Source organism: Eschrichtius robustus, chromosome 10 (genome assembly GCF_028021215.1).
Source record: "Eschrichtius robustus isolate mEscRob2 chromosome 10, mEscRob2.pri, whole genome shotgun sequence".
NCBI lineage: Eukaryota > Metazoa > Chordata > Mammalia > Artiodactyla > Eschrichtiidae > Eschrichtius > Eschrichtius robustus.
Window position 1 is genome coordinate 18,231,740 of NC_090833.1, and position 26,524 is coordinate 18,258,263.

A 26,524-nucleotide genomic window follows, 5' to 3' on the forward strand; every position below is an offset into this window, starting at 1 on the left:
CTGTCCACACAGTGGTTTTGTGTCTGCAGAAAGTGAGAGCGGAGGTGTGAGGGGTGCCCTCTTAGGAGGTGGAAAATCGGCCAGCGGTGAGTGTGAAGGTACCAGCCGGGCTGAAATCAATTTAGGGAAATGCGTTTCACGGAAACAAAAGATACCGGTGTCTGTTCAACCCACCCTCACACCCCCAACCGCTTTGCTTCCTAACCTGGGAGGGCGTCTGACCGAGCGCTGAGGCTGTCATGAGCGGTCAGCGTCACCAGTGGAGGCGGAAAGGAAAATGAGGGTGCTGAGCGAGCCAAACCCAGAGTGGAAAAAACCCGGCTGCCTCCCTCTGAGGCCCTCGAAAGGGCACCACGCGCTCCATCCCTCTGTCCAGGGAACTGGGGGTGGAAACACACCTCTAGGAAAGGCATGAGAGAGGGAGCAGCTCCAATCCTGGCATGTTGGGGGCCTCCCTGGGGTGTCCTGGAGAAAAGGTTCCAACTTTCACGCGTAAACTCTGAGATGGGTGTGCTGTGGCCAGGGTCCCAGGCGCTAGTGGAAAACGAGCCCCATCTTGCACTGCCCAGAGGGTCCTGAGCACGCTGTGGGCACCCGCCTGGCTTGCAGCTCCCTCCCTAGGACGTGTGCGCGTAAACTACTCAATGGGATCCTGGGACCCCGGACGCGGACGCGCCTTTGCTTTTTGTTGGAAATGCATACGCTTCATGTGGCCTGCTGCTTATCTCTTCGGAAAATGAATACATTAGCATTTAGCATTTAGCATGGCTTTTGGAGGAAAGAAAATCTTTTAAAAATGGAAACTACAGGAGCCAAAATCAAAGGGCCCTTGGTAATACAGAGTGATTAGGTCATATCCAACTCCCACTCCGGCCTGGAGGTTCTAGCGAGGGGGCTCAGGATCTGAGAGGGGCTGGGAGTTTGGGGATGTGCATGTCAGAGGTCAGAAGATTTCCCAGAGACAGAAAATCCCCAAACAACCGTTGTTATTTCAGTGTTCACTAAATGCCAGGTGCTGTCCTAAAGGGCTGACCGGGTGTAATTTCACTGCATCCTCTAAACCACCCAAGGTTCCTTTCATTCCCGATTTTACAGAGGAGGCAACTGAGTCTCTGCTAAAGAAAGAGACTCACTCAAGGTCACAGAAATGTTAAGTGGCTTGATTCACATCCACTGTGTCTCTGAAACTTGTATTCTTATTTATTTGCTGCACTGCCTGATCCCCCTTTCTTCCCCGTAGATCACTGTCTTGGGCACCTCCATTAACCACAACTTTAGGGGCCACGAGCAGTTCTTCTCCTGCTCTCCATCACCTCTCTCATCTGCTCTCAAAGACCAAAGTCACATGTGCACAAGGGTCACAGATGGAACCTGTGAGTCAAGGTAGACTTTGTTCGGAAGGAAAGCAGGAGGGAAACCCAGACCGAATCAAAGAAAACGGGACCATGTGGACCAGGGGGCCTGGATAGGGTGTTTGTGTATCTACACTCAAGCACACATGTGGGTTGGACGTGGTCAGAAAATCTAGTAACTTCAACCAAATCAGCATACCACCCGCTATGACCAATCCCAACACTGCCTGGGATCATTCCATGCTGCAGAAATGCATCCTCTAACACAGTTAGACATTTGGGGTGTTTTCAAAGTAAACTAGTGTGTAAGCTCAATGAGTCTGATGTAAGTTATGTGGTCTTCATTTAAAAAGACCAATTCTGTGGCCAGTCCTTAAAAAAAAAAGTTAGCATTTTAAGAATGGAAGTAATCTGGGTAAATGCCCTCAGTGTTTGTATTGCAGTTTCAGCCAGACCTTCTTTATCAGCCTGCAGTCTCTGTAAAACCAAGCTGGCAGAGAGGAGCCCACGTGTGCATGCGAGCAGGGAGGGAAATTTCCCCAGCACCTACTATGTGCCAGGCACTGTCCCAGGTGTTTCACACACCACGGCTCCATTTAAATTTCATGACATGACACAGGATAGCTGTTCTCACCCAAATGTTACCGATGAGAAGTCAGCAACTGTTATTGAAAGACAGGCCAAGGTCAGACAAGGAACCAAGACCCAAACTCTGGTCAGTCTCCAACACCCATCATTTCTCCACCACACCAGGCCTGACTCCTGCTATTGCTTTAATGAACGTTAGTCACGTTAAATAAACTCAGATATTCTGATTATAAAATTCCAAGCAATTTCTCTTACATGATTACTGGAAAGGAATGAACAAAGTTACTGAAAAAATAACAATGCCTTCTTTCATCTGTGTGCTGGTTAACTCTTCCCAGAACTCTTTCTGGGATATTTTTTTTATGTGACCCTCAAGGCAACTGTGTGATCCTGGCGGTCAGATATTATTATCATTCCCTTTCAACAGATGTGGAAATGGAGGCTCAGGGAGATTAACAGATTTGCCCAAGACTGCATAGCTAAGAAGCTGCCAAGTCAGGGCTCGAATCTATTTCCCCTGAATTCTTCTTTCATTCTATATCAGTCTGACTGTGGGAGCTCTACAACCTGATGATCGAAAGGGAGCATCTACCTGCATGAAGTCCCAAGCAGACCCGCCTCTTTCTTACATCTTCCCCACAGCTTCCCACCTCAATTCCTCTGCTCTCACCTTGCTCTTTTCTATCACTCCAAAGCCTACGAACGCTGGAAACTTCTCCGCCAGAAAACCTTTCCTAATCTCTCCAAACCACGGTGAACCTGCCTTTTCTCAGAGCTCACGTAAGCCTTATCATCTGTGTGGTTCATTTGGAATCGAATCATCTGCTCTCTTGCCATCTCTTGAATGACTGTAACAAAATGTAATTAAACCACAGCATACAAGTACCTCTAGGACACAGATTATATCTTGGATCCTTAGGGCATTTATCACAGTACCTTGGGTATCGAAGTGCCTTAACAAAATATGGATGATGAGTAAGAACATGACCATCCTAAATAGATTTTTTCCAAGTTTCAAGTTGCCGGCTAAGACATCAAGGCAATGGAGTGGGTTGAAATGCCTTGGGAGTAGGAGATGAGACCCCGGGGCCCCACTCTCTCTGTGAGGTGTGGGTCGGTGCTGCCCCTTTCGGGAGCTCACTCTCCGCCATCTACAGCAAGATGGGCTGGACCACTCCACTGCTCCTTTCAGTGGAGAGTCCCGGATTCCACGCAACTGTGCCAGATTTGGAGGGACCAGGGGAGAAGGAAGTATATGTTCCATGAGATCATTCCAGAAAAGAAGTGAGAGACCCCAACAGAGTTTCTCATTAGAAGGCAAATCATCTAATGGCTTCTGATAAGGGGCAGGGGAAGAGACTGAGAACTACCGAGGCCAGCAGAGGGGTCAAGGAGGCTGCCTCAAGGCGTATTCCAGCCCTTTCCAAAGATTCCAGCAATGCCAACTTGGGTCCAAAAAAAAAAAAAAAAAAAAAAAAAAAAAAAAAAATTAGCATGGCCCCAGGGGAATACCCTTGCTACATTAAAAATAATAATAAGGAGAAGACAAAGAAAAGGTTTCCCTGTGAGCCATCAGGGTGTAAGGGAAGTCTCTTTTTTTCTATCTGTCCTACTCCATATGAACAGATGTTCAAGGACAAAGGTGAAGTTCACTTAACGGTGCCAGAGCTTGTGGTTTGGAGGGGTCCATGCAGGAACTTGGTGGGTGTTTTGCAACACCTTCCCACGGTGGGGTGTGTACAGCCCAAAGTGTCAGCTGCCCCTGGATTTCCTGAAACTGGGGATTTCTATTAATATCCAGGTTTTCCTCTTCATTTATAAAAAGATGTGTGAAGTACACGCTCACTTGTCTGTAGACATTTCTAATGGCTGCAGATGAAGTTCTGCCTACCTGGCTCCTCTCCACTACTGTAGAGAATGGCCAAGATTCATTGGAATGTCTTTTTCTAACTGTCCAGTCTGATAAAAAGACCTGTACTCCGCCCCCAGACAGCTCCTCTTGGCTGAGACTGGGGGTCCTTCTTTCACACCAGTGACGGCAGTGGTGTGTTTATTCATCTGTCTTATCCACTAGATGGTGAGCTCCCATAGAGCAGGGACTGGGCTGGCACAAAAGGAACATTCAACCAATATTTACAGAGAAAAGAAAAGAAGAAAAAGAGGAAGAAAGGAAGGAGGGAGGGAAGGAAGAAAATAAGGAAATGAAGGAAGGGAGAGAGGCTGGCTAGAGTTTTCCATGAGATAAACTGAACCCTTCTCTGCTTATGGTCTGGTCCCAGCCACACTGAATGACTCCTTATTCTCCAAGCCCCTCCTCATCCCATTCCGCCCCCTCCTCCTTGCTTAGGCTGCACCCTCTGCATGGACTGGCTTTCTCTGTGTTCTGTTCGCTCATCCACATCCATTCCCTGACCCCTCTCCACCCTGCTCTGTGCCCTTGGGAGGCTGGCCTCCTGGTGTTTCATCGACAGATGCCTCTGCCTCATGACTTCCAGTTTGGTTCCCCAATGGGAAGCAGTGGCAGGAGACTGGAAGGTGTAAGAGAATGATCATGTAAAATCTACGTCTCTGGCTCTCTTCTGGCCCGGGGGCTGAAGCTTGCCTCTTCTTCTCTGCTGAGAGCCCCAGCTGCTGCCAGGACACCCTCGCCATTCAGCCACTCTCTTTGGGTTCCATAACTGCTTCCTCCTCTTGCCCCTACAGGCCAAGGATGGAAATGGGTCCCCACTGTACTTGACCCTTGCCTTGCTGGTTGTCCTGAACCCTGCCTGCACTGTTGTAAATAGCCTCTCCTTCCAAACAGCCCCTCCTTCAACTCTCCTGAATTATTCCGTTTGAATGTGCCATCTGTTTCCTGCTAGGACCCTGACTGGTGCAGACTGTGTCTCTCTCTCTCTCTCTCTCTCTCTGTTTCTCTCAGTGCTGTCTGTTCCCAGATGACTACTCAAATCATGCCTCCTCCAGCAGATTTGCCTTGTTTTCCCTAGTCAGCATACACCTCTGCTTTCTAGGTCTCCTGACCCACTGTGTGTCTCTAAAACCACAGATCAGAGTTTCTCATGTTTGAATATGAGTCCCCCATGAACGTGGAAGCCTCTCATTGGTGAGAAACATGCCCCACTCATTGCAACATCCCCGGTGAACAGGAGAGAGGCCCGCAGGGCTATATATACCCAATAAATGCCTGTTAGAGAGGATAGAAACAGTCACCATTTGATTCCCTAAAGTGACTTGGAGTAAAGACAGCAGCAAAAAGTTGGGCTGTGCAGTGGTCAACCTTAAGACCATCAAGGCCACCTTCTCCACCTTTGCTGTAATCCTGGCTACAACCTCACTGTGCATGCCTCAGGTGGAGGGAAAATCACTCACCTGCAGAGAAGCACTCCCCAGGCAGGACCATTCTGATCGGGGATGACATTAGCTGCTACTCAGCTGCCTCCTGTAATTGCATCACTTTGGTCCCAGCCATGGCTTAGAAACCATATAGTATGATTCTGTTCCTTTTTCCATAGGACAGGCCTTTGGATACTTGAAGTACCTGTGTTATGGCCCTATGGCCATGGCCTTGAGAGAATTTTCTCATCCAAGCCAAACATCTTCAAGTAGTTATACAGTACAGCTCCTGGGCCCCCCGCAGCCCCCGTCCCCTTGTTTGTACACATCCTCACTTGGCTGTCCTTAATAAGGAGAACTCATGGCCAGTGTAGCTCTAATAGTTCTGCAGTGGCTCATGAAAACCCAAGGCCCTTATCCGATTCTCTTCCAAACTCACTCACTCAGCACTTCATAATCCCAAATGCTCAGGGATATTAGGGAAGAAGAGAGCAAGGACAGAACATGAGGGGGGCAGGTATCTGGGAATGGCAAGAATGTCAGGGTAGTTCTGAGAAGCTGTGCCATGGCAGACGACCAGGACTTAGAAATCTAGAGCATCCTCACAGGACTTAGAAATCTAGAGCATCCTTACAGGACTTAGAAATCTAGAGCATCCTTAGCCCCAGTTTGACCACTAATGAACCACGTGAGCTTTGGCCTCAGCTTCCCTCTATGGGGGAAAAGGGATTTGGACCCACTGATCTCTGAGGATGTTTCTAGGTCTGACATTGGACACCATCTCGATGTCTTCTGCAGCCTTCTGCTAGGACTGGGTGCTCCCCTGTAACACATGAACTCCTGCGAACGTGGACTACGGGGCCCAAGGACTAGGAGATAAAGAATGAGCTCAAACGTGTTAGAAGAAATGGGAATTCTCTGATGGCGCCTGCCAATCTGCCCAGCTGCATTACCGGTGGATCTTATTTTACTCAAGGGAACCGTTACATAAATTTTCAGAATGGTGAATTTTAATCAGTGCTACTCAAAGTAAGCAGTGCACAAACTGCTTCTTACTAGTCTATGTCACAATAAGTACAGAAGTGGAGAGAAGGCATTTAGGAACTTTTGGAGAACTCTGACACTGCTTCATCATACTTGGGGTGAAGAATTCATGTTACAGCAATTCATTTTTTCTGTATATTACAAAAGTATTGGTCTGCAACGTATAGGAAACAAAACTGGTTCTTCACCATAGATTGAGAAGTAGTAACTGAACTATTGTCTTTATTGTCTTTACCCATTGAGGGGGGCGGGCAACGCAGGAGCACATCCTGGGTAAAAGGTAAGTTCAGCTCTTCATTAAAAATCACCTAGACAATGTCAATCTCATTTTCTATTACAGGTGTCTTCCTTCCTTCCTCCCTCCCTCCCTTCTTCCCTGCCTGCCTTCCTTCCTTCCTTCCTCCCTCCTTCCCTCCCTCTTTTTTTTTTTGAAGTCACAAAGCAAGTATTTCTCCACAAACTTCCACAGGTTTCTCTCTGCACACGGGAGAGCTGATTCAGCCAGAACGCTGTCACCCCAGCTCCATCAGGAGATGACACATTCCCGGTGGGGCTCACCCAGGACACGTGACTTTCCAGCCAGCAAACAAACAGGCCCTGGCGTGAGTGGTCACAGCGCTGGCACATGGCTGCTCACGGACATTCTAGGCGTGTGGTCCCGTGACTTAGAAACGAGGAGGCCACTGGTGCCTGCCAGCTCTGTCTGCTGATTGTGAGCTATCTGGGACCTGGGGTCCCGCGGCCCCTGCACCCAAGCACAGAGTGCCCGCCACAAAGGCCAGCTGCCCTTGGTCCTGACTCAGTCATACTCAGCAGTTTTCTCCCAAGGCTTTAGGAAAGCCACCCTGCCCGTCAGCCCTGTCCTTTGACTCTGCCTCTTACTGTTCCTTGGACTTAAAAATACCACCCCCACCCTTCAGTGGGAGCTTTGGAGTCAACAGACCAAGATTCAAATCCAAGCTCTCTGTTTATTAGCTGAGTGACCTGGGGTAAATCCCTTCCGCGTTCTGAATCCTGGATTTCCTTCAGCAAAGCAGGGATAAGGGTACCCACCTTCCTGGTACTTGGTAGGTGCTTGGTAGGTGCAACATTTGTTGCATGAACGAATGAATGAATAAATAAATGTACAAATAAGTGGACTTCCAGTATTCCTGGCCCCTAGGCCTCCCCCACGCCCACTCTGCCTGGGCACACTGGTTAACTCCTGGGGTCTAGCTCAGTAGCGCACATACTGCATTCATCTCGGAAGGCTTGCATTTGTGATTTAGCCAAATGACTTTCCTGACCTGGGACTGCGGCTGAGTCATCTCACTCTCTAAGGCCCTCTAGTTCCCCATCAGTCAAATGCAAATGCTAACCCTGTCTAGTCTGCCTCATCAAATTCTGTCAAAGCCCAAATGAGAGCAGAGATGAAAGTGCATTGTGACCTCGAAGGAACTGGCCACACACCAAGGCTTCTTCCCACACGGGCTGCTCCTGTCTCTGAGCCAAGGTGAGAGTCCAGGGGCCCGCCCGGTGCCAGGAGGCTGAGCTGACGTGCTCTGTGGCTTGGTGCCAGGCACGACATTCTCCTGCCAGCGTCGTCATTCCTTTGCACATAGGTATTTTGTCTATGCATGGGAGGCCCTTGCTCTTGTGAGAGAGACACAAAGAGAAGAGTCAGCACAAAACCTGCAGAGGTCGGCAAACGTGCTCGAGCCATCAGCAAGTCCAGGGTCCTGCGAGTTGGACAGAATGGAAAAGTTCAGCGTGAATCTGGGAAATCAGGAAAGTTGATATGGACTGTCTCTCTGGCTTAGAACTAGTTCCCCTGAGCCCCACCTCAAATACAGATCACCCATGGCTCCCCCTTGGGTCTTTCTTTGGGGTTGCTGGTCAGAGTTGTAGCACAAGGCAGAGGCTAAGTCAGGCATTAGGCAGAAGACTCCCCCTTCCGCCCTCTTCTCAGCAGTATATGAAATTCCTCTGCCTTGAGTGTCCTCCTCTCTCCCCCAACTTGATCTCCGATGTCCAAACTGTACCTAAGCCTTCCGCAACACATTCAGGCTGCCAGTCAGCTGTTCCTCTTTGACCTCCTGTACACACGGCACATGCTGCCTTTCATTGTTCAAGAAATGACAAATACGCTTACTAAGCGGTAATAACCTGCTAGCCCCTAGAAGAGACATGTGCTTTACGTGCCCTCATTCAACCTTCGAAGCAGCTTGACAAAGGAGATACCATTGATTCCCATTTTACAGATGAGGAAATACCTTGTAAGAGGTCGCAAAGTGAGGAAATAGACCTGAACCCAGTCTGTCTGACCCCAGCCAATCCCAGCTCGACCAGCTCTGCCCAACAGAACCTTCTGCGGTCATGGAAGCGGTCCTATCACTCTGTCCAGTGTGGTAGCCACTATCCCCGGGCGGCTACTGGGTTCTTGAAACGTGGCTGGTGTGACTCAGGAACTGGATTTTAAACTGTATTTCATCTTCACTAATTTAAATTTAAACAGTCACACGTGACCAGTGACTACAGCACTGGACAGCACAGCTCTTTATGATGCAGGTATTTGTCCTCAGCCCAGGTGGCCCGGTTTAGACCCTGAGCCCCCTGCAAAGACAGGGCCCTAAGAGTTCCCCTCAGCCCACAGGAGGCGCTCCATAAATATTTTGGTAAGGGGTACGGTCCCTGTGATTACTTGGTCGATCTTCTGGGTGAACTGGAAGATTCCCGCAACCCCACCGGGCGTCAGGAGCCGCGCAGGGATAAAAAGGGGGAGGAGTCCGGCTCTTACCTGTGCGGAGAGTCGGGATCGAAGCAGGTCTTGGTGACATCGGTGATCTCGGGGTCACAGCACTCCCCGCCGTCGAAGTTGAACCGCTCGTAATTGCAGTCCATGTCGCACACCCCGTTCTGCTGCTTCTTGGTGAAGGCGGGGTGACGCAGGTGGCGGCAGTCCCCGCCATCGTGGCCGGTCAGCGTGTGGTTGCACTCGGGGTCGCAGTTCTCGTCCCCGATCTTGCTGATGTCGCAGTTGGCCAGGACGAGGCGGCGGCGCAGGGACGAGTTGCTCACCTCCAGCACCTCCAGCTCCCAGGAGATGTTGTAGCGCTTGAAGGCCTCGGCCAGCTGCCGGTGCTGGAAATCGATCTGCTGGCGGCTCACCGTGGGGTTCTCGCGGCCATCGTCGTGGAGGTTGACCACGCGGTAGCGCACCACCTTGGGCCGGCGGAAACGCGGCAGCTGGTTGTAGCTGGAGATGACCTTGGGGTTGTCACACAGCGTCTGCCCGCACAGAGGCGGCTCCAGGCTCGTGTCCAGCAGGAAGCCGTGGGCGCCGCTGGCCTCCACGCGGGGGCTGCTGCCGTCCTTCATGGGGGACCAGGCGCGCTTCACGTTGTCCCAGTTCTCCTGGAGGAGGAGCTGAGGTAGAGGAGCGTGGAGGCCGCGGGTCTCCATGTCCAGCAGGACCTCGCGCTGCGTCCTGGCCGCCTTCCATAGGCTGAAGCGCTCCACGTAGCCGCGGTAGTTGTGGTTCAGGGCGCTGCCTCCCAGCATGAGGACTTTACACTTCTGGGTCAGTGGGCTGAAAATGCCACCCACCTGCTCCCCAGAGGTTGCCACCTGGGCACCGTTCACATAGAGCTTCATCAGCCGCCCGTCGTAGGTGGCAGCCAGGTGTACCCACTGGCCTGGGAGGTAGCTGCGGTGGGCATTGATGGTGGTCACTTGCCGGGCCCGGTCTGTCTTCAAGGAGAAAAAGTAGCGTGGGTCTCTGTTGCCTTGGTCACTGACGGTGTGAATGCCCACGACCCATCCTCGGTCACGTGAGGCATAAGAACATTTGTCATATAGCCCTATGTGGCCCCAAAAGAGAAAGATGAGTAAATAAAGGATGGAGGAAGGAGGAGGGTAAGTTATTTCTCTCTGATAAAATTTATATCAGGATGTGCTAGACCAGGAAGTTTTCAAACCGTGCTCAGTGGGATCCTGGCAGTGAGTAGCCGAGCCTCTGGGACCACCTCTAGGGCAAGGCAAGGGCTAGAGGAAGGGAGAACACAGGTGAGTTGCCTTTGGGAGGGTCTCACCACAACTTTAACCCATGTGGTTTCACCTTTTTTGGTTCTGAGTATGGGGCATACAAGAAAGATATCTGTTTGCAGAATAGGTACTTGAGCTAAAGAAAACAACAGTGATAATAACTAAAATCTGAAAACCTTTGATTTTGCAAAACTGTTGGATGGGGAAGAGGACTTTTTAAATTAAAAGCGTATTTTAAGTGTAGAATGACATAGGTGGTGAGAGGAAGAGGTGAGAGAAGAATCAAAGAGATGATGACGCAAGAAGATGCTCATTTAGAAGGACGGCTCGGACCACGGTCACCGAAACTTGGGGCGTACATCACCCACCAGCACTCATCAAAGATCAGCGGTGGTGGATTGCTGGGAAGGTTCCCTGGAGAAGTGAGGGTCAAGGGCTGCAAAGCTACTAGGTAAGGCTTCTGTCTGTAACAGGAGTCCTGGCTAGCCCCGACGTTCACCCCCAAAGAAAGGCGGACATGCTGACTCTCTGAGCTGGAAAGCTTGTTAAACACTTCCAACTCCTTCACTTGAAAGGTAAGCAAGTTGAGACCCAGGGAACGGAAGGCATTTGTTAGGTTACATAGAGTCATTGACAAATTTCCTGAGAGCCAATTCAAGCTTGCTTTTCTCTAACACCAATGCTAATATTTCAAAAAATAAAAAGCATCCTCTTAACACAAAAAGATGTCGGGGATGCCTTCATTAAGTAAAATCGTCCAAGCCTCTATCGCAGGTCAGGCATTGTGCTAAGGTCTGTGTATGCATTAATTCATTTAATCCGTGTAGCACCCCCAAGGTGCTGATATTAACAGAGGAGGAAACAGAAATTGAAGGAAGTAAAGAGATGGATGGGTTTGAGGTCAACTGGTTGGTAAGTGGATCCTAGATCCATCAGACCCGGGGTCCACTGTCCTAGGGACTAACTCTATGGTACCTCCCACTCCCTCATCAGTGCCACCAGGGATCTATCTGGATCAAACCACCTGCCTGGGGGTGTCCCAAGGTTTAGTTGGGTGTTTGGGAAAGTTCCAAGCCAGACATCTCTAGACTTACTCCAGGAACCCCGAGAAGTCACTTAGCAGATTCTCTCTGGATCTAATTATTTTTATACTCACCAACCCCCATTCCCAGTCCTTCTGGAATATACCCAGTGTCCTTGGCATGGACAGCCAGTTGGATGGGGAAGAAGACTTTCTAATTAAGAGTGTGTTTTAAATGTCGGATGATGTATGAGGCCAGGTGGGAGGAGAAAGAGAGGAATAGGAGAATGAATAAAAGATGCTCATTTAGAAGCACAGTCCCTACTTTTCAGCTGGAGAATTGTTGCGGTCACCGTAACTTTGAGTGTGCATCTGCCATTAGCACTCATGCAATGAGCACAGACGGCTTCCAGCAAAATCGGTAGAGGAGGCCCACACAGTCTGTACTCCTCTGTGGTCACTGGGGCCTTAGAATTTGTGTAAATCTCTCTGTTAGCAGCTGACATAGATGGTAGTTTTGGCCAGGCATCTAAGTCTGCCTACACCTCTCCTACCACCCCTCCTGTCCTATAATCTTTCACGTAATGGCCAGGGTCTCCTACAACGTCAACCTGCTCTCACACCTTGATGAAGCACCAAGTACCTCCGCTGGGTCTTGGTTCCCTACCTGGAAAAGGAGGGGACTGAATGAGGTTCCCCCCCACACGCTTGGTCAAGTCTGATTTTCTGTGTTCCCAAGTTTCCCAATGGCTAAAACAGAAACCACCACTACCAAGAAGCTTTCCCTGATGGTCCTCTGAGGAGCAATCATTCTCTCCTCTGAATTCATTTTACTTTTCAGAAACTAGACACCTGTTCTCTGGTTTTGGAGTCTCCCCTAGACTGGACGCTTCTTGAGAGTGATGGCTCTGTCTGGGTCATCTGTACCCTGTCCAGCACCTTGCACTATGCCCTGTACACAGCAGGCACTCAGCAAGTGCCTCATGAATGAGCACACGAATGATTCTAAACGGAGTGGGAGAAGAGAAAAGGACAAACAGAATCAAAGGCACTGAGCTATGTCTCCCTGGATAAAGGACAGAGAGAATCAGAAGACAGAGTGTGTTCCTGGTCAGGTAGAAAGGGCAGGATCTTTGGACTCCGGGTAATTTGATGACAGCAATTACTGGCTGTACATCTGGGGCAGATCGCTTCACCTCTGTGGATCTAAATTCCCTCATCTGTACCTCTCTTCACGTATGCTGTCATACTTAAAAGACATAGTGGCTATACTACCCTTGGCATACAGTGGCTGTCCAAATGGGAGTTCATTTTTAAGATGCTGGAGGGCCTGGGAGTGATGTCAAGGATGAAAAGTAGAAAATGACTAAAAACAAAATACAGAAACACTAGAGACAGAGGGTACCCTAAAGGCATCTTGACTGATATATCAAGAGCTGGTAGGATGAGGGCTCAAAAAAGCACAAGTCCTCCTCAAATCCACTGGCAAACTCTACTTAGAAATCATAACTCCCCTTTGGCTTTGCTACTATTATGAGGCTTGCATGTTAAAAGCTACCTCCCCACTGACCGAGGCCAAAGCTCTGACTCCAGGTTTGGAGTGAGTTCCCCCAGGTTTGCTGCTGCTGGCTACGGAAAGCAGGAGCGCACAGGCCCCTGGAGCAACCCCCTCTTGTGCCCCCCATCCCACCTCTCAGCTCACCTTCTCTTCCTCCCCTGGCCAACCCCTCCCCCTTAAACAGAAAATTCTTCTAATGAGAAAATTCACATCTGAAACAGGATCCTTTTCCCTCTCTCTTTCCCCCCCCCCCCCCCTCTCTCTCTCTGCAGGTTTTTATTTTGCCAGGGGCTCTCAGTCCTGGTTTTCCTGTTGCCTTTGGAAGGCGGCTGGCTGGGTTAGCAAGGTAAACTGTTTACACATCTGTAGGGTGCCCTCAGTTCAGGACCTTCCCGGGGCTGGGGACCCGGGCTCTGGCCTCCGCCGTTTGCAGTTGAGAGAGAAGAGGGTAGCAGTGCGAAAGGCTAGACTCTGTGACACGGAGCGAAGGACCAAGAGGTGGCTTAGCCCCAGGAAGCAGAGAGGAAGGGCAAAGAGAACCCTCTCTTTTCTCGTTTCAGTGGAACCAAGAGGAAGCACATTAAGGGAAATGAGGACCTTGAAGCAGTGGCTTCAGAAGTTCAGAGGGAAATATTTACCTGGAGTGTTAGTGGTGAAAGGAAATCACTGAACTTCAATAGGGATGGGGGTGGGGTGTAGTGGTGAATGGGATTTATTTCTGTACAAAAATAACGTAATCAACAGTAGTCACATTTCAGAGGGCTGGAAGGGAGGCACTGATGTATCACCAGCCCAGAACCAGGTATCTGGGCCCAGAGATCTGGGCTCAGCTTGCTGGATGACCTTGCCTGGGGACAAGTCACACCACCTCTTATGCTGCCAGGTCTCATTTCCCTTCTCTGAAAAAGGAGGGGTTAGGAGTAAATGATCCCCCTGCTACAATTTAAGAGCTCTTTCGTTCACCGCTAGAATGGTTCCCTGTAAGTAGGAGATGCTTCAAAAACACGTGTTGATTTGAATTGGACGCCTCATGTCATTGCCAATTTTTGCATGCTTGGAGGATCGTCCTCTGTGTGTCTCCATACCGGACAAGGAACAGTGTTTGCTCTCGGGAAGACACAGGTGAACCCCACCACACCTCCATGCCATCCTTCCCCACGGTTCTCCCGGAAGACAGAGAGACACAGTGAAAGAAAGAGTGAGAGTTGGTCTGAAGTCGGCACCATCTGTGTGGTACTAGAGGTGGATCTCAGGGGATGCGTCCGCAGGGGGCAAGACGGAAGGCCACAGGCGATCCTGCACACCATCTACATCGAATTAGCATAAACCTGCCTCAAAGCTATAAGCACATGGAAGCAGCAGGCAGTGAAAGTGCCAGAGCCCATTCACCAGCCAATGAGGTGACTGGGGCACCTGCACAGATGGAGAAGTAGAGGCCCAGACCAGGAAAGGGGCTGCCCTGGGTCTCATGACCATCACCTGTCACTTGAACCCTGGTCAGCTGGCCTCTCTAATGTGTCCCTACCTTCCTGCAGCTAGGTTTGCTGGGAAAAGGGCTTCATATTCCAGCAGAAGCTTGATGTTTATTTACTTTTATTGCCTCTTTTTTGTCTCATCTCACCCCAGAGATCAAGAGCATGTATGAAGGAGGCAAGTCCAAAGGCAGAAGGCTTGTAGGGACTCTCCCAAAACCTATGCCAGGGCCATACTGGGAGAATCCCATGGGCTGTGGGGTCACCCTCTCAGGGCCACTGTAATGTCACTACCCCAGGGCAGTGTTGTGTGACCACAGCACTCCAGCCCGGGTACAGACAAATCTTCCTCCTCCACATCCATCATACTCCTCCCCGTCCAAAAACTCATCACTTCCGTAATTACGCATTCAATGTCTGTTTCCTGAGTATGTCTGTTCGGTTCATTTCTAATGCCCAGCATCCAACACAGCATCTGGTACCTTGCAGGTGTTCCACAGAGTCTGTCATTGAAAGTATAAAATAAAGGAAGGGAGGGAAGGAGGGACACTTCTCTGTTGCTGTGTTCCTTATAAGAGCACATTACCCGTTGTTTAGAAACTTACTAAGCACCACGTGCTTAATAAAGTGCTTAATTCTCTTACTTAATCCTCACAACAAAACTATCAACGCAGCCCATTCTGCAGAGAAAACATGGGCTCAAAAAGGCAGTGGCTTGTCCAAAGCAACACAGCTTAGAATCCGCGTCCATAGGGTTCCCAGGCCCAGGTTCTTAATCACATCACTGCATTAAGTGCCAAGTGCCAAACACTTTACTGTGGGCTGTTTGAGGACATGCCCCCCCCGTCCAAAAATATTTCTGTAAGTTCAGCGGCGCCAACACAAGCAAGTTGAGTTAAACTGCAAGCCAGGAGGCTGCTTTCTGTGTCGTTCTTCTGCCTGGACCTAAAAGAAATGGACTGAGAATCAGTGGTTCTTTATTACCAGTGCTTCATCTGTTCTACCTGGCTTATCACACTTCACTGGGACCCAAGATTCGCCTGGGCCTGGTTGTCTATCTGGAGTTTGGGATGCCTTCCTGGCCTTGTCCTCCAGCAACTGAACCTCCATCACTAGCCTCCTTGCTTGTTGGTTTCTGACGCAGCTCTGTTCCAATGTCCGGGCTCTATACTGCAATGTTCTTTTTCTTCATCTTTTCTTCGAGGTTGCCGTCACACGCCTGGCTGCCTGCCGTCTTCTTTTCCATCTGTTACGGGCTGAAACGTGTCCCCACCCCAAAACTCATATGTTGAAGTCTAGCCCCTAGTACCTCAGAATATGAACTGATTTAGAGATAAGGTCTTTAGCGAGATAATTAGGTTAAAATGAGGTCACTGAGGGTGGGCCCTAATCCATTATGACTGCTGTCCCTATAGGAGGAGGAAATTCAGATACAAGGGGAAGACAGTATGAAGACATAAGATGGAGAAGATGGGCATCTACAAGCCAAGGACAGAGGTCTCAGAAGAATCCAACCCTGCAGGCACTTTGATGTCAGACTCCTAGCCTCTAGAATTGTGAGAAGATAAATCTCTGCTATTTAAGCCACCCAGCCTGTGGTGCTTTGTTATGGTAACCTTAGCGAACTATAATAGGACCATTCAACAAGTTTTTTAAGCTCTCCCATTGAAATTTCTCTAAAATCTTTCACTGCCTTGTGCCCAGCTCAGAATCCTTCTTGGTTACAACACATTGCCTCAACTTAACTCGATTATCCTGTTGCGAGCAGGGCAAAGTGTATTAGGAGGATACAAAAACGGGTGGTGTCGTCACCACACAGGAAACTTTCCTCACAAGAGAGGGATGCTTTTGTATTCCAGCTTGAATGTGCACTTCTGAAGCCCCTGCTGTGTGTTGAGCATGTACATAGCTGCTTTTGGGCCAAGGTGTCTCACATAACCCTCACAGCACCTTGTATAATAGGTGCTGTTTACAGATGAGAAAACTGAGACTCAGAAGGGTTTGGTCACCTGCCCAAGGTCACACAGCACTGAGTGGTAGGAAAGACTGAAATTCAAGACTCCTGATTTCAAGTTCAGTCCCCCCACAGATGAGCACGACCTCAGCTATGGGGACCTCGCCGTGCATTGGCATTTACATTGCATAAGGTATTATAAGTAACCTAGAGGTGTTGTAAAGTATACAGGAGGATGTGTGTAGAGTAGATGCAAATGCTATGCCATTTTATATACGGGACTTGATCATCTGCAGATTTTGGTATCTGTGGTGGGTCTTGGAACCAATCCACTGTGGATACCAAGGGACAACTGTAATGATAATAATATAACGAGAATTTGCTAAAAGCCTTTAGGTAGCAGTCTCTCTGCTAAGCACAGACATTCCATTTAGTGCTCATAATAACCCGGTGAAGTGGGCTTTACTGATATTCTTGTGACAGAGAAGGAAACAGGTGCAGAGAAGCTAAGTGATTTCCCTCCAAGGATCCCAGCTAGAGAGCACTGGAATCACAGGCGGGCTGACTCTAAAGCCAGAGCTCTCTTCCAGGATGCTTTCCTTCCCTGGGAGAAACTCTTAGCCCACGGTCAAGGTTCTTGTGTTCCAGCTCTGCCACTTCACTGCTGTGGGTCGATGGGCAAGCAGTAACCCCCCCTCTCCCAGGGCATCGTCAAACCCTGCCTGTGAAATAGGAGGGTTGCATCAGATGGCCCCAAAGGTCCCTTCAGCATCTCAGACTCCCTGAGACTCTGAGATCGCAAGTCCTTCAGACGTCCCAGCCTTGGTTCCTACTGTGGGAGATGTAAGGTAATGGAGGAGCAGGGGGAGGAGGGAAAGGAAGGCCATTTCAGGCCCTCCAACTTAAGGATGTCCACTAGCTGTGGAACATCAGCCAGGGGAATATGAGCGGAGGTGAGAGGATGTGGGGATGAAAGGGGGGAATTTAGGTCAACAATCTGGTTTCTTTCAGGAGGCTAAAAAAAATTAAAAGCTAAAGGTTGGAGCTGGTCTTTTTTTTGTTTTGTTTCATTTTGTTTTCCCTTCCATGATTTAATGGCTGGTATCAAAGCCACAGAGAAATGCTTGAGAGAGCAATCCTATGGAAAGCTTTTATCTGTCTAGAGGAGGGTGATTAAAACAGACAGATTTGGGTTAAGTACACCCATGGTCCCCGCACTTGGTTCAGTTGTGGGGGAGGACCACCAGGACGACCCTGGAGGACTCGGCAGCACCAGGCATTCGGAGGAGGGCTGAGACGTCCCCGAGGTGGGCACCTGAGGGGCTACTCCTCAGCACCCTCATCCCTCCAGGCCCACCTTGCCTCAAAGGGTTGCTCTTAGGCTCAGTGGAAGGAGGGGGCTTGGAATAAATCATATCAACGCCTGGCTGGAGGCTTATCAACACTCTACTGAGTTCTGGACATCCCTGCCTCCTGCTGTGAGAGAGGCTGGAGCATCAAGAGTGACCCTTTGGAGCAATTCACCAGGTCAGGATTAGCTCAGGTGCCTCCTGTGTGTTGGCCGTGCAGGTGAATAGGTGGGGCCACATCTGCCTTTGCAGGACCAGGAGGAACAGCATGGCCGGCATCCATGGTAGCATCCGTGTCTGCTCTCTGCCTGTGTTCTTTTTTCTTCCCTGCTGGGAACCATTACCTGAAAAACCCCTGACACTCCCTCTTCTACTAGCTGTGTGACCTTGGATGAGCTCATTCAGCTCTCTGAGCCTGTTTTCCCTTGTGTATTCCAGGGATTAAAAAGTCTTCTCCTATATACTTCAAAGGTCTTTTTTGAGAGAGAAAGGAGATAAATGTATGCATACTTCCTTGTAAACTATTTAAGGCCATTCAGATGTAAGGCAAGGTTGACAGGAATATGTCTAAGGCATCCTAAAAATCCATTTGCTGTATTAATACACAGACTTATATAATGTGCTTGGGATGGCGAAGTGCTCTTAAGGGCTCAAGGTGCACCTGTGTTTCCCTCTGGATCTTTCCTCGCCAGTCGGCCTCCTTTGCTCACGTGGAATCAGGCTCTGTGTAAATAGAACGGTCAGGGTTTTAGAGACCAAAGAATGTACATTCAAATGCTGGCTCTGCCATTCACTAGCTGTGCGACTTGGGAAAGTCAAGGCATCTCTCCTTGTATTAGTCTTCTCATCTGTAAAATGGGGATGATACTATCTACCTCTGCTGGTTGTAGGGGTAACTAATGAGATAATGAATGTACCCAGACTTGGCACATGGGCTCTGGCAACGTAACAAGCATTAAGCACTTGTACTGTGGAGTCCCCAGCTCTGCTGCTTGTTAGCTATGTAGCCTTGGGCAAAATCCCTTCACCTCCCTGATAATTTCCTCAACTGTAAACTGATAATAACAGTACTTAAGGCATAGTGACATTTTAAGGATTTAGTACGAGAATACAAATACTCATTTGCATAGCACATGATAAATGTTAGCTACACTTTCTAAATTGGTATTAATAATAAACGGCTGTTCCTTTTCCTCAGAATTGGGAACATTTTTTTTTCCCTCTTCTTCTGTGCTGTTAAACGTTAACCTTTCTGACACTGTCCTCTGAAATAGAGACCTGTTCATCGCTCTCTTTTTCACACACTGTCATCAAAATTGGTGCATATCAACTTAAAAAAAGGAAGTGGGAGGAGGAGAGGGAGAAAAAGACAAAGAAGAAAGAGGAGGAGGTGGGGGTAGAGTATGAAGAGGATAGGAAGAGAGGAGGAGGAGGAAGTCACGTATTTTCATCTGTTCACCCTCAAAAGTTACTGTCGCACGAACCAGCCCCTGGTGGACTCAGCGGTGCTGATGTTGGAGCTGCCCTGGAGAAGGGCGCCTACCTTTGGTCTTTTCAATGATTTGAGGACCTACAGGCTCTCCCTGCTCACTCACCGACCCTACGAGGCAATGGCACTGCTTCACAGAAAACTGTCAAGACGGAAGCCTCTGGCCACCCTCACACTTCACAGCAGCCCCAAGCCCTTTACTCTTCACATTCATGGAATCGGGCACAGTCAGGACCGGAGGTTCCCTTAAAAGTCATTACGTGACCTTTACCACCCAACCTCCTGCTTGAATCACCTGTACATCTCTACAAGTGACTGTGCATATTTCCAGAACCAGAGAACTTCCGATCACCTGAAGAAGGCCTTTGCACCTTTGGGCATTTCTCAGTGCTCACCTAGAGTGAGCCAGAATCAGCTCCCTTTCCTTTCCACCCAGTGGTGCAGGATCTGGATTGCAGGAACCCACAGAGTTATTCAGTACCCTTTACCCCAGGAGAGCCTAGAGGTGTCTGAGGCTTTCCATCGTGTAACCCTTGGCTCTTCTTTTCCATAAATCAACATCCCTGAGTCCTGCCTGATTTATTAATCTATCCATTCACCGATTCTTTCAACACATATTCACCGGGCATCCACTGTATCAAGCCCTGGCTAGACATTCGAGGCACTGAGCTATACTCTCTGGTGAGAGACCTGCTGTTCCCTAATGCTAACGCCAGGCCTTCTGTTGAGGCAACGTAGATACAATAAGAGTTGATACTATGCAATTAGGAAGACCTATTATTACCACACCTGCTTCTTTACATTATCCCTAGGATCATTACTCTGATTTGTTCTAATGCCACTCTAAGCCACATGAACCTACTGAGAAATAAACAGAGCCACCATTGATGATGTGCCATGTTCAAAGCCAAGAACTTTATGTGCATCATCTCATTGGATTATTACAACTACTCTACGAGATAAGTTCTCTTGGTCCCATTTTATGGGTGAGGAAACTGAGACTCAGAGTTGCATTGACTGGGCAAAGGTCACTTGACTTGTAATAACACAAATAGGATTAGAACCCAGCTCTCTGACTCCAAAGCCAGATGCTTAACCAATGTCTTATGTTGTGTATGGATACTCATAAGCAGAAATTATTTTTTAATTAAATATTTATTTCCTCCTACAGTCAATGTTTTAATCTTCTCCATATTAATTATACACTCTGTCAATTGTAACGATACAGGAAGCATTCTTAACACTCTTTGGAGTTTTAAAGTGTACAAAGGATCTTAATTATTTCATTTGCTTCTCCCAGAACTCTCTAAGAAACTGTGATTCTTCTCACCCAAGTGGGGAAAGTGAGGTTCTGAGAGGGTAAAGAGTACACATCTGTTTACCACTCTGAATCTAGAGCCTTCACAGGGTGCTTAGGACATAAGTCTTCAATCAACATTTGTTGAATGGATGAATGAGTGAGTGAATGAACCAATTAATGAACAGATGAAATATATGCCAAGACTTGTGAAGAAACCCAATTTGAAGATTTTGAGGTTTGGACCCATCTTTATAGAACTGGAATAACAGTCCTGACTTGTAGGCAGGATAGGCATCCTTGTGACACTGGGTTAAGCCCCTCTACTTCCTGGCCCTCGAATTTTCCATCCATCTAACAGGAGGTTGGCATGGCTGGGCATTAGGTTGGCTGTGTAAAATACTAAAAAAGAGCAACAAGAAGTCAGGAAAGGGGAGTTCCCTGGTGGTTCAGTGGTAAAGAATCCACCTTCCAATGCAGGGGACGCGGGTTCCATCCCTGCTCGGGGAACTAAGATCCCACATGCCGTGGGGCAACTAAGCCTGAGCACCACAACTACTGAGCCTCAACTAGAGAGGGTCAACTAGAGAGCCTGCGTGCGGCAAACTACAGAGCCCGTGTGCCCTGGAACCCACGCGTCACAAGTAGAGAGAAGCCCGCGCCACAACGAAAGATCCTGGCATGCCGCAACTAAGACCCGATGCACCCCCAAAAATAAAAAGTATAAAAAAAAAAAGTCGGGAAAGCCGTTTGCCATATGACTAGGCTGTGTGACCTGAGGCAAGTCGTGCTTTCTCTGGCCTCCTTTTCTCATCTGTGAAAGAAGACTGTGGTGAAATCACTTCCAGGGCTTTTCTTAAAACACACGGAAAAGATTTCTAAATTGGGAGTGATGAGACATGAACGTTTGTCCTGATTTGCCACTAAGGTACTATTGATCTTGGGCAAGTTCCTGTCATTCAGGGTGGGATCATGACTTTCATGGGCCCTGGGGACTTTTTCCTTCCTCTCTAAAAATACATAATTATATTTTATGATTGTATTGGTATAAAGATATATATTATCAAGAGGGTGGATTCATTATTACATATATATTATTATTGCATTAGCTTTTTTCTTCTGAGTTTAAAAGAAATTAAGCCATTTTTATGGGCCCCTTGAAAGTACTGTGGACCTCAGGCACTGTGCCAATTGCAGCTAATGGATGAGTCGGCCTTGGGTCCATCCCTACAAAAGATGGGTCTGCATCTACAGAAACACATCGGAGGAGGCAGGGAGCACCTGCAGCCAATCCAAGGGGCTCAGAGGGATGGGGAAGATTCCCACATGGGCGAGTCAAATGATGTAAATTTCGTAAGTGACAGAGGCCCACAGCAAGTTATGTAAAAACGCACCCCAGACAGTATGGGTTGATCTCTGGAAACAAAAGCTCCTCTCTGGGGCGAGCCTGCCATCACCTCATCCGGCCACCCAGCCCGGGGTGAGCCTTTCAGGGAGAGAGATGGCGAAGGGAGATAAGGAAGGGGCGCGGCCAGACAGGCAGATCCCTGCTCTGCCGGGCTGGTGCCATCCGGAATTACTCTCCAAAGCAGGGAGGGCAGTGATATCTGATGTTTGCTAAGCCCTTGCTGCGTGCCAGGCACCGTGCTTAGCTCTTTGCGTGGAGTAGCTCAGGTACCCGTCACGGTAATCCGAGCAGGGAGGTACTGTCATCTCCATTTTACAGATGAGAAAAATGATACTCAGAGAAGCCCAACTAACTTGCCCAAGCCTGAGTAACTCACTGGCAAATGACAGAGATGGGATTCAAACCCAGGCAATTAGTCTCAAGGGTTCACACACTTAAGTTCTGAATTATGCTGCCCAGCCGGGGAAAACTGACTACATGAGGACGAGATGGAGTTTTTCATTACAAATAAAGAAAGCATAATAGAGTAAGTTCTAGTAGAGGTATCAGCCAAAGAGCTCAGCGGAGGGAACACTTGAATCGGACAAGGAGGCTCCGGGAAGTTTTCTTGGACGAGTGACACAAGAACTGAGCTTGCACAAGGAACAGGAATTCGGTGGCGGCGGGGAGGAGGCTGGGCAAAGACCTTCTAACAGAAGACGAAGGATGAGCAAAAGCAAGAGCTGTGAAGTCACCGGAAGACGACTCTGGAGACGAAGAAGACATCTGCTTTTGATGGAACTGAGGGTGCACATAAAGGGAAATGGGATAGCGAGGGGCGTCTAAGGCTCGATTGTAAAGGGCTGCGAATGCCATGCCAAGAGATCTGAAGTTTATTCCATAGACAACAGGGAATCACTGGTGGGTTTTGGGAAAGAGAGTCCATGGGGGTAGGGATCATTAGCTAGCGATTTCATGATGCTCTTATCGATAGGGCCACAGAGCTGAAAGAACGAGGACTCCTATCTCAGGACTCCCTGCCCAGTGCTCATTGGCAATCTGGAGCCGTTCAGCCTTAAAGACTTATCATGAAAAGCAGGGAATGTAAGCAAAATTTTGAAAAGAGGGCTGATAGACTTTTCAGATATGAATTTTCTATTGTTTTGATATCTGCTAGAAAATCATAAATTATGACTCAAAGGACATCTTTAAAACTCCAGATGGCTAAATGGTATTTAGATGCCGGCTGGGACTTCAGAATTTAAATTTTATTCCGCTAGGTGGAGAATGATCTAGCTCAGCCTTGAGCTTGGTCTCTAATTGACCTTGATGAAATATCATCTACCTTCCAGGGCTTGGTTCCCTCATCTACTCAACTAGGAGAGAGTGGAGAGTGAATCTCTAAGTTCTTCTCCACCTCTGATAGCCTATCACATAAACTCTTGAGGTGCAGGTATTGTACCTCCTGTGAATTCATACTCTGAGTGCTTAGCCTGGGACCTGACACAAGGTAGAGCCAATAAACAATTGTTGAATGCATGGAATGAACTGAGCTTTTAATTCAAGACTCCTGTGGAATCTTCAGGGGATTCTAAATAGAAAGTTTGGAATCGGTGACCATTTTTTTAAACAGAAAACCATAAAAACAAGCAGATCAATAACCCAGACAGGCTAGTATTTCCTCGCTGGCTGTAAAAGATGTTGAGGAACTGACTCTGGAACAGAGAAAAGACTGATAGTGAGGAGGCCAAGGACGCTGCAAGGTCAAGGGGGAAACTAAATGTGAAAAAGCATGGAGGTGGGAAGAGTGTTCTAAGAACACCAGATAATTCTGTTTAATCAGAAGAGTCCAGGTAAGACAACTGTTCTCAACCAGTGAATATGTGGTGATGTTTCTGCAGACATTTTGGATCACCACAGCTGGGGGTGGTGGGGAGTTGCTTCTGCATCTAGTGGGTAGAGACCAGGGGTGCCGCTAAACATCTTACGATGTACAGGACGAACTCCCACAACAAAGAATAATCCATTCCAAAATGTCATCTGTGCTGAGGTTGAGGACCCCTGACATAAGGAACTAGGAAATGTCATGGTAGGAAACAATGTCTGAGGAGGAAGTTGAATGTGAGGCTAAGGAACTCTGACCTGATCTAGAGAGGTTTGTGGAGGAATGGTTAGAACCTGGATTCTGGGGACTAATTCTACCCAGTACTTGCTGTGTGACCTTCGGCAAGTCACTTAACTTTCCCATATCTCAGTTCTCTTATACGGAAAACTGGGATTATAATAGTATCTATGTCAAAGGGTCCTTGTGAGGATTAAAGAGTTAATACATGCAAACTCCTCAGAACAGTGTCTGGCGCATATTACGTGCTAAATATGTTAGCTATTATCATTACCATGTGTAGGTAATAGGGAGCTATAGTAGACTCAAGTTTGAGAGAGTAACAAAAGAATTGCTTCAGTTGCTGATAATCCTAGAAAAATGATCTAGAGCTGTATGATCATCATGTGACTATCATATCCACCCAATTAATAATCCTTCTTCAATCAGCTTCTGCTTCAGATGACATGGCAGGCTGGATGTGTGTGGGTCTGCCTTGCTGTTCTCAAGCCACTCCCTGTCGGGGCTCTGTTTTCCAAATATCCATGAGGCCCAAACCAGCATCCAACTGCCTCTGCAGTCCAGGATCCTCACGGTTTTAATGAACAAGTGGAAGGAGACAGAGAAGCCAGACATGAAGACAGATGGAAAGATGGAAAGGCAGGAAGCCTTCCACAAAAGCTGCTGCCAGGGATATACCCTGTTCACAGGGATTCCAAGGACAGAGTTGGGGGCGTGTTTTAGAGGTTTGTTTGAGCTACTGATACTGTTCTCTGGGAGCCCTTGTTTGTAAACAGATATTTCTGCTGACGCTGGGCTTTGTAAGGGTGGACAGAGTCGGGTGAGGGGGAGAGTGTTAGAGAAAAAGGCAGGTTGTGTCCGCGAGCCTTAGACCATGTGTTTGTTGTTGAGAATACAAAGACCTCACTGTATTAAATGAAAATGCTTGTTTTACAAGGCGAGTGGGAATATGATAGGTACATGTCGAATGCTTCGGAAACTGAAACAACCCCATGCCACGAGGGCTTCCTGCTACATCATGCATCCAGGGGCACACACGGATCATGAAGGCTCAGAATCACTATACCAGGGCTTTGGGGTTTGTGGGCAAAGAGAGTCCCCGGAGCTAGGTGACGGTTAGCTCCCTTTTCTGTTCCCTTTATAAAGCCTGTCCTTTCCCAAGGAGCCCTGCCTCTATTTCACATTCTCTATTGGTTTCCCACTACCTGCTGACCCAAGGGTAGAATCTGTTATTGATCTAAAATATTAGTGTTGATAAAGAAGCCTCCAGGAGTCTAGACCCAGACTCGGAGCTCTACTGGAAATACTTATAATTATGTAACTAAGCAGGCATAGCTAATCTTCTCAAAGCAGTTTTCAGCTTCTGAAGTGAGGTTTTCAAAATGTACTCTAGTAGAAGTGAAGGGTGCAATGGAGGTTTCTCAGGAGATTTTTTTCAAGGTCTCGCAGTGGCAGAAGAATAAGAACTGGAGTCTCCTAACTCCTGCCCTAGCCCTAGCGTAGCGCCTGGTAATAGAAGGTTACATGGACGGAAGGATAGATTGGTGAGGGCATGGGTTGATGGAGAGATCAAAGTATGGAGGAGGTAAAGAGGGAGAGAGGGAGGGAGGGAGGGAGGAAGGGAGAAAGGAAGGGAGAGAAGGACGAAGGGAAAAGGAAGGAAGCGAGGGAGGGAAGAAGGGTAGGTGGGTGGATGGTTGGATGATGATGGATGGACGAGTAGATGGATATTTGGATTCACAGATTCATGGGTAAAATCCACAGTGAATAATTATGATCAGGACCACCTAAGGCCACATTTGAAGTGAACTTGCCTAGTTTAAAACTCAGAGACCAGAGTTTGAATAAACAAAGTTGTAGATTATATTTCTAAGGAATAAACTACTTCTCAGAGGGAAAAAAGTCCCCAATTCTATTTACTCCAGCAAGGGTACAGATGAAGGAAAGTGCAATTCCTCAGTCTGATATGACAACTCCACATCAACATTCTCATTTTCACAGATCTCCTAGAATGTTCAGATTTTAGAGCTGGGACCAGGCTTCAGGAAATGACCTCATATGTCCCCTTCTTTTAGGCATTTAAGTCATCATTTGGGGGCCATAGACCCCTTTTAGAAAGTGATGAAAACTTTCAACCCTCTCCCCAGAAAAATGTGCACAGCCTCAAATTTTTACAGAAAATGTCTTGGGGTTCACAAATCTCTTCAAGTCCTCCTGCAACAAAGTGCAAGGAACCCCCCACCTCCTCTATTGATCTCAAATATTAGTGCTATTCAGGTATTGTAGTTGGTAATGATACTAGTAAGGAAATGGTAATGATCTCAATCAAAACACTAAGTCATAACTAAAGTAATAATATCAACAATCAATTCACACCACAATAGTGGTATAACTGAGATTCTACTCTTGGTCTCATGCCATTCATTTTCCACAGAGGTCAGAGTGATCTTTGGAAAACATACACCAGATCCTGTAACTTCTTTGTTTGAAACTCTGATAACTGCCTAGTTCATCTAGATTAAAATCCACGTTCCA

The 26,524-nt window shown here is 48.0% G+C and overlaps 1 protein-coding gene across 1 annotated transcript in view; it reads right to left on the minus strand.

The window, feature by feature from the left end:
* PAPPA (pappalysin 1) overlaps window positions 1–26,524 on the minus strand; it is a 254,556-nt gene that overhangs the window by 211,719 nt on the left and 16,313 nt on the right. The window contains exon 2 of the mRNA XM_068552436.1: window positions 9,094–10,156. Within this exon, the coding sequence (XP_068408537.1) occupies window positions 9,094–10,156 (1,063 nt within the window). The remainder of the gene's footprint in view (window positions 1–9,093; window positions 10,157–26,524) is intronic.